Source organism: Micromesistius poutassou (genome assembly GCF_964030765.1).
Source record: "Micromesistius poutassou genome assembly, chromosome: 22".
Classification (NCBI taxonomy): Eukaryota; Metazoa; Chordata; class Actinopteri; order Gadiformes; family Gadidae; genus Micromesistius; species Micromesistius poutassou.
Genome location: NC_140292.1, coordinates 4,724,527 through 4,736,579, shown reverse-complemented (window position 1 = coordinate 4,736,579; position 12,053 = coordinate 4,724,527). Strand labels below are relative to the sequence as shown.

Sequence of the window (12,053 nt, the reverse complement as noted above, 5' to 3'; positions counted from 1 at the left end):
AGGGTTGAAATTGACCTCAGTCAGACTGTGAGGTATCCCGGGTCTGAATCGGACTCACAGACACCTGCACAAGTGAGGGTCGTTACACTGCCACTACAAGGACAGGGCTAGGCCTCAGTCTGATGATGAGCTAATTGACCACACCGGAGTACTGGGGGTGGGGTTATATAAGCAGGTTTTCCCTCTCCTTCAGGTAGGCACCCATTCAGGTTGATGTAGGCACTGTACTGCTTTACTCTTTCACATGGGGACTTTGCTTGATCTATTTCTTTCCCCACATAGCCTTGCATTTCAACAAATTATCCCTAGACATTTGTTTCGCCGTGTTTTGTACCTTTTGAAACAAATTAGCTGTTTAATTTAATTTAAAATCTAATTCTGTTTGACGGTGGTGTACGAGTCCACCGTGACAGTGGACAGACGTACGGCAGCAAGGAGAGGACTGGTGGTGACGGACACGGCGGGAGGTACTGTTGCACAGGTGGAGACGGGGGAGGGATGGAGCTCACGTTTTATGGGGGAGTGAAGTAATGAACGAGTCTGGTTGTGTCTGTGCAAACATGTTCTGTAAAGTTAGTGAAACTAAGAATAAAGTATCCAGCCTGTCAAGAATCGGTGGCAGGAAAGGTGTAATATAAAAATAAAAAAACTGTTTTCTATATACATGTGCAGCTGTGAACTCATGTATTGTAATTTATTGTATGATGTATACTCTGAGGGTTACGATAAGACCTATCATTTAGCGTTCACCACAAATGACTCTGAAAAGCAGTGCCACATTTAAATATATTATACATATACAGTATATATATATATATTTTTTTTAAACCATTCAGCGAACAAAAGACAATAGGCTGATTATTGATTAGGGTGCAGGTGCCACTCAATGACATGCAAACGTAGACCGAAGCGTCATCAACACGCCCACTCAACTGGTGTGAAATGCCGACATTCTACTGCTCATTCACATATAAGGTAATTAACATTTCCGCCGGCTAAAATACTACCTGAGGGGTAGTCTTTTTTCAGGAGGTCCAATGTCAGGATATGTCATTCACATATAAGGCCCGTCATACAACTGTCTATTCTAGTAAGTAGTTGAGTTGGGTAAGTAAGGTATGTTACTTAAGCTAATTTAGTCAGTTATCTAAGGAGACCTAAGAGAGTAAGTAGGTTAATAAAGTCAATACAAAAAGTAAGCAAGTGAGTAGGTTAGTAAGTTCAAGTCAACTAAGGCAATCACAGTTCAAAAGCCTCCGTTGAATAAGGAGAGAGGGTGTTCGCGGGGGGTGAACATGCAATGCAAAATAAGACTGATGACAAAAGGGGATAAGGGCACCCCAGAGAGCAGAGAGGGAGATGAGAGCAGCGAGGCTAGGAGACGGAGAACTGGTTGATACATTTTTCAAAGCAAGGTCACGTTTATCACAAGCGATGGAGGGAGCCGTTTGAACATTAAGAAAGTTAAGGGGAATTCAATAGAGAACGAAACAATGCTCTCCTTCAACGCGAGGCGGGGGGCATGATGTAAAGTCACAACAGACAGCCTCAGAGGAATCTGCGTTATAGCTAAAAAACACTATCGCTAAAAAGCACAGAAATTACACCAAAACAAATCAACTTGAAAAATTATTATAATAAATGACTCAGGGAATCTATGGGGCTAAAGTCGGAGGCTGTTGTCACAGTGACGACAGTTAAATGAAAATACACACAAATGTGGGTTAAGTGTTCCAAAAACAGGGAAAGGCAAGTGGCTGGTGTAAGGTAATGTATAAAAAAAAAAATAGGATTTATAATGACAGAGAGGGACGGAAGAGGGAGGAGTATAAATCTAAAGGAGGACAGAGTAAAAAGAGGAGACGAGGAGAAGAGGGAGAGACAAGTGCGAGGAGGTAGAGAGGAGTTACGGATCAAGTACGGGGGGGCGACACCGTCAGACAGACAGAGCATTAGAGCAGCGGGAGAAATGTGCAGAAGTGAAGGAGCAAGGAGGATGGAGAGGTGGAGAAGGCAGTGAAATGCTAAACAGCTCGGCAGAACGAGTTCACCGGCCACGTGGACCTTCTTGCCAGCTCATGCATGAAATCTACAGATTCTGTTCGCATATTTCATTGTCATTGAGTCCAGTTGTTCCTTTTTTTTGGGGGGGGGTTCCATTTCATGGCCAAGGGCACTCAACCTGCGCACACAAGGCAAACAGTAACAAAAGCCCTGGAGTCCATTTGGCATCTGTTTGAAGGGAGACTTGCTGCTCATAGATTACCCCTTTCTCTCTCTCTCTCTCTCTCTCTCTCTCTTTTTTACCTTTTTCCAGCGAACATTATGGCCATCTACTGCACTCTACTTCTGTATCCCCCATTATATCTTTATGCCTTTCTTTCTACCCATCCACCGCTTGTTGATTGCATGACGGGTCAAGCGGCAATCACTTTCTTCGGAGAGCCATTTCAAGGTCACACTGCAATTCTTCTCAATTCTTCATCATCGCCATCTGCTTACTTACAAAATAACCTTGGTTACATTCAAACTTTAAGATGTTTAGAATGTTTTGATGTACTATCTTCACATTGCCTCTCTTGACAAAACAACACAAGTATTTCTCAGGGACAAGTCTAGTCAGAGAAACTATTTATTAATGTATATGCAGTGTACAATGTGGCATCTGTGGATTTTACTGTGTGTAAAATCAACAGTCTGCATTTGCCAGTGTAGGCCAATCACTTATATATAAAGTATAGATCATCATCATGTGCGGCGACATACAGTCATACACCCTACTGTGGGTAAAACAGTAGGCTAACTCGGCAAAGCTTCCACTTCGAGGCAGGGCCTGTGGTGGTTATTACATTGAAAGTAGTCAAGGGAGCCTGACTCAGTCTATGGCTGTGTGCGTGTTGCACTGAGCATGAGAAACTCACAGGTCGTTCTTACAGCCAATAGTACACCACCCCCGACTTGTGTATTCATCAGAGAACCCATCGCACACAGCACACTAATGCAACCCTCCACCGGGCTGTGTTCTGATTAAGCCTGTTAATTTGACTAGTCCTGTTGCATTGTTCCTCGCAGTATAAATAGCATGAGTTAATTGGGCCTAATCACTTCCATTTGCCGTGGATCACATTTCCTGGTAACGTTGTTCAATTAATGTAATGCGTTGAATAATGTGACGCAGATTGCAGGGTTGACGAGCACATGTTGGGCATTCCTCCTCCGCTTGTGTTTTCATTAGCATCCTAATGGCCCCATCTTATCGTGTTCCTAATCTAAACACCTGTGGGGCTTAACACCAAGGTAAGTGCCTGGCGAATCCATTAAGACGCTTGTGCTTTTAGAACAGGGACAATCTCTGCGATTTCACCAAAGTGCACCTGAAACAACAGAACGCCGCCACACAGCCACAGAAGGACAATCGCACTTTACGCACACATAAGGACACGATTAACACCGAGTCCTGGCTGGTGTCGTGTTACCCCAGGGGGCTCAGCGGGGAAACGCGCGTCACGAAGCCGTCATCGTCACGTCAACTCACCGCTACATGGGCTCCGCGCAGGGAGCGAGCACCAAAACGTTTCTGTTCTAGATTGAAAGGTGGCAGCGGGGTTGTGTGAGGGCTCTCTGGTTCAACTCAGAACGTGGGGAACGGATGATTGTTGGTTTCACGGCGTGACACCATCTGCTTGCTGCAGCTACCTCAAGCTAGCAAGCTACACGTAAACTGTGAGCGTTTTCCTACCACCAGCCATACGTTATGATACAGATACAGAGGTTTTTTGTTGTTATATCGTCAATATTTACATTTAACAGCCGGGCCTGAATACCAGGTGATTCATGACCTGACCATTGTTTAGTGGAAAACAGCAGGAAATGTCATGTGTTATTTGGATGTAACTGTTCTGAATCTGGTCAACTACACCACGTGTTTCAATTAAGAAAAGATATTTGAATATGTAAGCGAAGTGCACAAAGTAGAGGTCTTTCTCTTTTTGTCTGCTACTAGAAATAGAAGCAAACATCTGAACACATTTCCTGATTATTTAACTCTAAGCAGACCTCCTCTACAACCGATGCTGTTAGATACCCCGGGGAGCCTGGACTGACCGATACCTGCTATCAGCCCTACATGAGCTGACGAAAGCTCTCCCCGGTTTCCCTCACACACCTCAGCTGGCTCCAGCCACAGCAGAGATCCCATTGCCTTAATCCCCCCTACATAACGCAAGAGGGCTTTAACCGACGTGAGCTCGGCTGTACCGTAGCAGATATCCCTCGCACTGTGGAATCCTATCCCTCATGGAGCCCTGCCTGTATCTGCGTGATGAGCTTCCGGCTGCTAGGGCTGGATGTGTGGGGGACTGGGCCTCGCTCGTCTAGTAAACGTTAGGATTCTGTCCCATGCTTCTGAGCTGTGTAACCCTGGACGCATGCATGCACACACACGCACACATGCACACAGGCACATGCACACAGGCACACGCACACACGCACGCACGCAGGCACTCACGCACGCAGGCAGACACACATGCAGGCACACACGCACGCAGGCACACACGCACGGCCACACATGCCAGTTGCGATCAGTCTACCGGTATATAAACTGTGAATGTCTTGAAAGATGACCGACATCTTTGGGAAATGTATTCCCAACATTATTTATGTCAAAACATTATAAGCATTGTTTTGCTTTTCCCCTTCAGTTTATTTCATTTTGACTCCAGTTGTGCACCTGGGTTCCGATCTCGATGTGAGTCTACGAAATCGAATGCTGCCCAGCTGTGTTCAGCATCTCCGCCGCGCAGCCTCTGTCATCTCTCCCGCTTTCATGAGGGGGGAGGGGCTCAAAGCACTGAGTGTGTTGGGAGGAAACCTGAATTTGCCTCGGCTCTTAAATCACAGAACTCAGCTCCACTAGACACCCCCCCACCCCCACCCCCCGTGACTCCGCCGGGTTATACATTCCCTCGGATCCTCCCGTTTTACACATCTGTCGGCAATCAACTCCGTCGTTAAACATCCCATTTGTATACAATAGAGGTTATATTATATAATATGAAATACTATACCCGGTTTGCCTGAAGGACCGAGCACAAGTAAGAAAAATCCAATGCATGTGCTACTTGAAAAGCAATGCAACACCCTAACATTGCGTAACTAGAATCTAGATTACTAGAAATAGAAAGGGTTGTGTTGAGAGGTTGGGTGAGTGTGTGTGTGTGTGTGTTTGTGTGTGTGTGTGTGTAAATCAGCATGTCTGATTAAAAATTTCAAAAGTCACCACTCGCCTCTGGCAAACACGTATATACCCGCCACCCCCCTCACACACACACACACACACACACACACACATAAACACACACCAGGCAATAAATTCCATCCAACTCATATTTATGTTGTTTTTTACGAGAAGAACGTGTTTTTCCCTTCTCCGTCCATAGATTCACAGCTGGATGCGTCTCTCTTTTGTCACTGAATAAGTGGAGGATACGCTGCATGTACGTCTACTTAGCCCAATATTACAATTCACACGTCGTTTTACACCACTCCTGACGGCTCCTAACTCCAAACCACATTGTACTCTTCTTCTTCCCCATGAATAATACCAGCTTAAACCAATCCTCTACTCAGCTCCACTAATGAAGGCAAAGATGCCCTCCTCTCTCCTCTCTCCTCCCCCCCTCCAGCATTCGTTAGCACAACTCATGCTACACACCTTCTCCCCTGACAGGAGAAAACACGTCAGACACACAGACACACACGCACGCACGCACGCACGCACGCACGCACACACGCACACAGCACGCACACATCATCATCAATACAGATGAACCTCCCCTGCACGGAACTCCTGCCGGCACCTGTCGGCTAACACTGCGCCTCGGAACACCTCGGAACGCCGCAGAGCGCTGTGGAGCGCCGCTTGTTTTCCGAACACGTTGGTGGTGTTCATTTGGCTCATTCAGACGATGCATGCTCCAACGGCCGCTGTGCTTCGACACTGTATTATTTTTGAACAGTTGATCCCTGCCACACGCCCCCCTAGGTGGCTTTACTGGGCTCCTCTGACACCAGGACACCGGGACACACGGGGGTTGATGATGTATGAAACCGGTTAATTGCAGGGTTGGAGCCTTGGTTACAGTCAGAGCAGGTGCTGCTGCCTCCTGACAGGTCAGAGCTCTCCTCGGAGGGGGGGTAGCTTCACCCAGCCGCAGTCGAATCAGTCATCCACCACCACACACACACACACACACACACACACACACACACACACACACACACACACACACACACACACACACACACACACACACACACACACACACACACACACACACACACACACACACACACCAAGTATTCCATCTAGGGTCCTGAGGATGGATGTATGATCCATGCATGTTGGTGGTGGCAGTCGGAATGCTTGCATGGTGCTTGGAAAGGACAGAGCGTTCTCTGCCATATGTACGTTCAGCCATGTAGGGTCGAAATCGAAAGTCGAAAGGCTTTGTTCCGCACTGTGGTTTTGTCCGTTAAGCACTTTAAAAAACATGGCAGTGCGACATGAGCGGCTCCGTGGATGAAGAGCCGCTCCCTATCTATATATAAGGGGCTCTTTCTGATAACGAAAATCACAACAATTCCTATTTCATCAATACTGTATGCCGTGTCAGCCAAGTGCGTTCCCCTAGACGCCACTCAAATCGTAAAACACTGCACCTTTATATCTGGGAGATTATTAAGTTGTCTCACTCTCAGCTTACTCCCCAAAACAAGACCCTGAGGTCTCGTTATTGGAGATGTTAGATGAGTGTTTACAGGCAGCCCCTTCCTGTATTTGACGGATAGAGGTCCAGTACCGCAAATATTAGTCCCTGGAAGCAAGGATCCCCTCTTATGTGTTCTTTTGTCTTTAAGAGTTTAAGCCCTAACCTCTCGGGTTTTGAAGACCTTTCCTCTTGCCTTTCAGAGGGTTGTGGGATGTGAGTTTGTGCAGGCCTATGATACTGACTCCAATAAAGGGATACAAATAAAACAAATGCTTCGTAAATGTACTATCTTAAGCTGCTGTATTGATGTTGATGTTGTGACTTGTGTTTTATTGGATTGCACTTTTTGTATTCTGGGTCTTTTACGTGAACAGGAAAAACAACATTCTCCCTATGGGACAAAGATAAAGTTTGGATTGAACTGGAGGACACAAACCTGAACAGAATATAAATTATTTACCGGAGAACTTCTGAAACCCCACCACACATTACCACTGTGGCATCCCGTGGGTTCCCAGATAATCCATCTGTTCAATCATCAGCATTCGAGGGATACACGCTCTGTAAACCTCAATCCGGTGATATCTGATCATATTCAGACAGAAGTTTACAGTCTAGTGATATCTCAAAGCAGACAGACAAGATGTTTACAGTCTAGTGATATCTCAAAGCAGACAGACAGATGTTTACAGTCTAGTGATATCTCAAAGCAGACAGACAGATGTTTACAGTCTAGTGATATCTCAAAGCAGACAGACAGATGTTGACGCCTCGTTCACACTACCTCCGTCAGTCGACGGATGGGCGAGGGTGTGTCTGACGTATGGGGGAGTAGTCTTTGTGGATGCAGCCTGCTGCCAATCAAATCGCTGTACATGTACAGGGGCAACACTCTCCTTGCGCTCTCCTTGCACCAGGCGTTATAAAGCCAGCTTTTTCCTGCGTCTTCCTGCTTGTTGTTGTTATTGCTAAATGGATCCCGTAGTCGCAAGGAGAGTGTTGCCCCTGTACGTGTACCACAGCAATCTCCCAATTCTTAAATCCATTCTTAAATCCCCCGCTGCCGGCCGGCTTTTTGACATTTCCACGGCAGGTTGTATCTCAAAGACGATTTCATTGGACAGAGTCCAAGTAGCGGCACACTAGTGTATTTGCATAACCGCGTTCTGATTGGCTGACCGACCCGTCGCTTCCCGAAAAGTTGAACATTTCTCAACTTTGACGCAGGCCACAGAGCCGAAAGAACGGACGGACCCACAATGCATTTCGAAGGTGCCCCATGCAGAGTCAATGAGATCCGTCGACTGACGGAGGTAGTGTGAACGAGGCGTTACAGTCTAGTGATATCTCAAAGCAGACAGACAGATGTTGACAGTCTGGTGATGCGTCATCAATCCTGTCGGACAGATGTGCAGTGTGGCACAGAGCTTTGAGTTTTGTGAACGCAGAGAGGAGCAAAGCCCAGGGAAGAGGTGGTTTGCCTGCTCCTCACTCACGGAGACAGAGAGAGCTGACGAGGAAGGGGTGAGTATGAGCTGCACCCGAATGAGAGGAAGGGGGGAGAGAGAGAGAGAGAGCTGGAGAGAGAAAGACTGGAGAGAATAGGCGGTGGATGTGAGAGTGTGCATTGGCGTAAATGTTGGCTTGCAGCCATGAAAGTGTGAGAGTTTGAGCGTGTCAGGCTTAATAACATAACATCAAAGGCCCCCCAGACTACTTTTAACACTGCGTGAAAACATTGTTTGGTGTCATTTATTTATTTATTATTTATTTATTTGTTTTTGGGCTATTTCTCCTTGAATAAAGATAATTTATTCTAACTGCTTGCGAAGGTTCGTAATGATGTCATAGACAACGTTAAAGGTTATAGCCGAGCTGAAATGTAGGTCTCTCGATTATACAATATTTCTACTTGGACTATATCTGGCAGCTCTTGAATAAGTTTCCTCCATGATGCCATAACCAAGCCGCTGACTACAACGTGCCACTTTGACTCTAGACCCGAGCGAAAAGCACACAATGGGACTCATCATAACAACATTTGCATATTTTCCTCTTAATTTGATCTTGCTTTTGTTCGTACACTCTGCTCGTACAAGTGTGCCAAGTCAGATTTAGCACATGCTCGTACAAAGAGGAAATTGCCCTGAATGATGCGTAAACATTCTGAATTTGACCTGATTGTAAAGAAGCACGTGCACGTGTTTGTCTCAATGTGAATTAGCATAATTGATGCCAAACAAATACTACATAAGGAGAATGGGACAAATATGAATCATGTCTTGGTTCAAAAATGGCAAACTCTGGTATTCTGAACTCCAGCAGGGGTGTCTAGTATTGCAGTTATATAGTATAGTATTATAGTATAGTATTACAGTATCCTGACCACCAGGAGAGGTGTCTAGTAATACAGTTCTATAGTATAGTATTATATTGTAGTATTATAGTATAGTATTACAGTATCCTGATCACCAGGAGAGGTGTCTAGTATTACAGTTCTATAGTATAGTATTATATTGTAGTATTATAGTATAGTATTACAGTATCCTGACCACCAGGAGAGGTGTCTAGTATTACAGTTCTATAGTATAGTATTATAGTGTAGTATTATAATACTATTACAGTATCCTGACCACCAGGAGAGGGGTCTAGTATTACAGTTCTATAGTATAGTATTATAGTATCCTGACCTCCAGGAGAGGTGTCTCTTGGTCCACTTGTTCTGGGGTTTCAGGCTCCGTCGGCTGCGCCCCATTGTCCCGTCTGGCTCAGACACATCTGGCAGAGAACATCTGGGAGTCTGCATCAGGCCCAGCGTGGCCTGGTCTGGAGGAGAGGAGAGGAGAGCATCATACAGGAGTAGAGTAGAGTAGCATACAGTAGTAGAGTAGAGTTCAGTAGTAGAGTATGATACAGTAGTCGGGTATGATACAGTAGTAGAGTAGAATAGAGTAGTAGAGTTAATAAGGGTAGTAGGGTAGAATAGAGTAGAGTGCAGCAGAATATTACAATAGTAAAGTGGTATATAATAAAGTCAGATACAGTAGTAGAGTATAACACAGTAGAAGAGTAGAATACAGAAGGGGAGTAGATTAGAATATAGTAGTACAGTAGAATACAAAAGTAGCGAGAGTAAAATAAGTAGAATAAAGTAGAGCAGAATATAACACAATAGAATATGGTAGAATAGACCAGAGTAAGGTGGACTAGAACACAGTGTAATAGAGTAAAGTAGAGTAGAGTGCTATAGAAGAGGGTCTGTAAAGACATTCTTTTAAAGTTAACTTGCTCCAACCAGTTAATGGACGTGTTCAATAATTAAAGTCATAATTAAAGCTCAGTCAGCTGTATCAGGGTGACTGGCAGACAGACATAATGAAAGCTAATTCCAAACTAATTTAAGATTATGAATCTATAATGACCCATTATTGCTATTATCTATTATCACATCTATTAAGCCATTGGAAACCAATCATCTAATAAAGGAACTTTAGGACAACCTAATACTACACACACCACCAGTGTAAGCACATAGACATGTCCACAAACACAGTATGTACAAACAGGCATTCGCACATGTTCACGTGTGGTCAGTTGGTCAGTCCGTCAGTCATTCAGTCAGTCACTCCCTCCCTTTGCAACACATTCCCTCATACCTAAGACTCCGGTCTCCGTCAGCCCTCCAAACTTCTGCATGGCTTTAATGGCGTTGGTCAGGGCCTCCTGGGTCTGGAGCTGACCAGTCACAGGGTCCGGGGGTGGGAGGTAGCCAAACTTGCTCAGCCAATCCTGGAGGAGAACAGAGTTAACAAGCTGAGTGTCAGTCAATCGTGGAGGAGAACAGAGTTAACAAGCTGAGTGTCAGCCAATCGTGGTGGAGAACAGAGTTAACATGCTGGGTGTCAGCCAATCGTGGAGGAGAAGAGTGTTAACAGGCTGAGTGTCAGCCAATCATGGAGGGGAACAGAGTTAACAAGCTGAGTGTCAGCCAATCGTGGAGGAGAACAGAGTTAACAAGCTGAATATTCTTATCAATTGCCTCAAACGTGGATCCGTTGATGCAAGCCAAGAAACACTGGAGTAATCAATCATTTAATAACTATGTGAACCAGAGAACGTGAACCGGAGGAAAGGAACCAAAAGCCTGGATTACTGAAGCAGCAGAAGAGTGTAGTGCAAATGACATTATTACTAAATGATGAACGACTAATTCAATTTGGAAATTATAATAAACAAATGTTCCTCAGCTTCTGACAATTGACTAATCATTTCAGCACCAACCATGCACACTCCTTAAAACGAGAGCCAACAATCCTGAAAAAAAAAAACTGCTTCTGCTTGACTCCGGGCCAATTTAAATTAAATAGCACACTATCTTAGAATCTCAAACTCTATTAGCTCAATTATATCCAAACGCATTCAATCCTGCTGCCCCCTTTCTCCTTCAACGTCCCCATTCTCTCTCTCTCTCGTCGCCTTATTGACAACACAGGGGGTCTTTCCATTCGCTAGATGACTTATCTGCAGAGCAACCTTCTGTTGCCCTGCCTGCCGGAAACTACACACCACCACCACCATGTAGACCACCACACACACCACCACCCTGTACACCACCACACACACCACCATCACACACACACACACCACCATGTCCACCACCACACACACCACCTTACACACCTGGTGGAGGCTGTGAGGGAATCTAATCAACTTTATATAACATCAGACAGATGGGAGCACCGTATAGCTGTGTGAGTGTTCCTTGCTATTATATCACTGGAAGTAATCACTGTTTAGAGACACCTGACGCTTGTGCACAGAGACCTGGGAGAGAGTAGGGCCTTTATTGTGTAGTACTTATCCATATAATCATTAAATGACAGATGCCTTGTTCATTTGGATATAAGCGGTTTGTTAGTGGTCCCTGATGAAATTTAACTGTTGTACTAAAGTAAGACATCAGGGATATGATTCATCAGTTTTTAAGACATAAAACCAATGGCGATTTCTTTAAGACTGCAAGGGAAGCTCGGCTTCCCCTAACATTAAAAAAATTTAATGGTCAAATATATACTGTTGTGTTAACATTTCATTGACAAAAAATGTGTTAGAACACTTCCATCTTGAAGACGAGTTTGTTCAGAATCAGTTGCTTATCGCAGGTCGACTGACTCGATTTCCTTCTCATACATTCCCATAGCATCACAGTGCATTTGCCTGCTGAAGCTCAGCGTCCATCCACTTCAATGGGACTGCATAGAACAGCTTTTTTTAGTGTGTCAA

General features: G+C 44.9%; 1 protein-coding gene across 1 annotated transcript in view; it reads right to left on the bottom strand.

Annotated features, from left to right (window-relative positions):
• The window catches only part of LOC311367446 (matrix metalloproteinase-17-like), a gene marked incomplete at both ends in the record, with an annotated part of 57,038 nt that overhangs the window by 16,842 nt on the left and 28,143 nt on the right, over window positions 1–12,053 (bottom strand). The window contains 2 exons of the mRNA XM_084486294.1: window positions 9,461–9,596; window positions 10,427–10,559. Of these exons, the coding sequence (XP_084342420.1) occupies window positions 9,461–9,596; window positions 10,427–10,559 (269 nt within the window). The remainder of the gene's footprint in view (window positions 1–9,460; window positions 9,597–10,426; window positions 10,560–12,053) is intronic.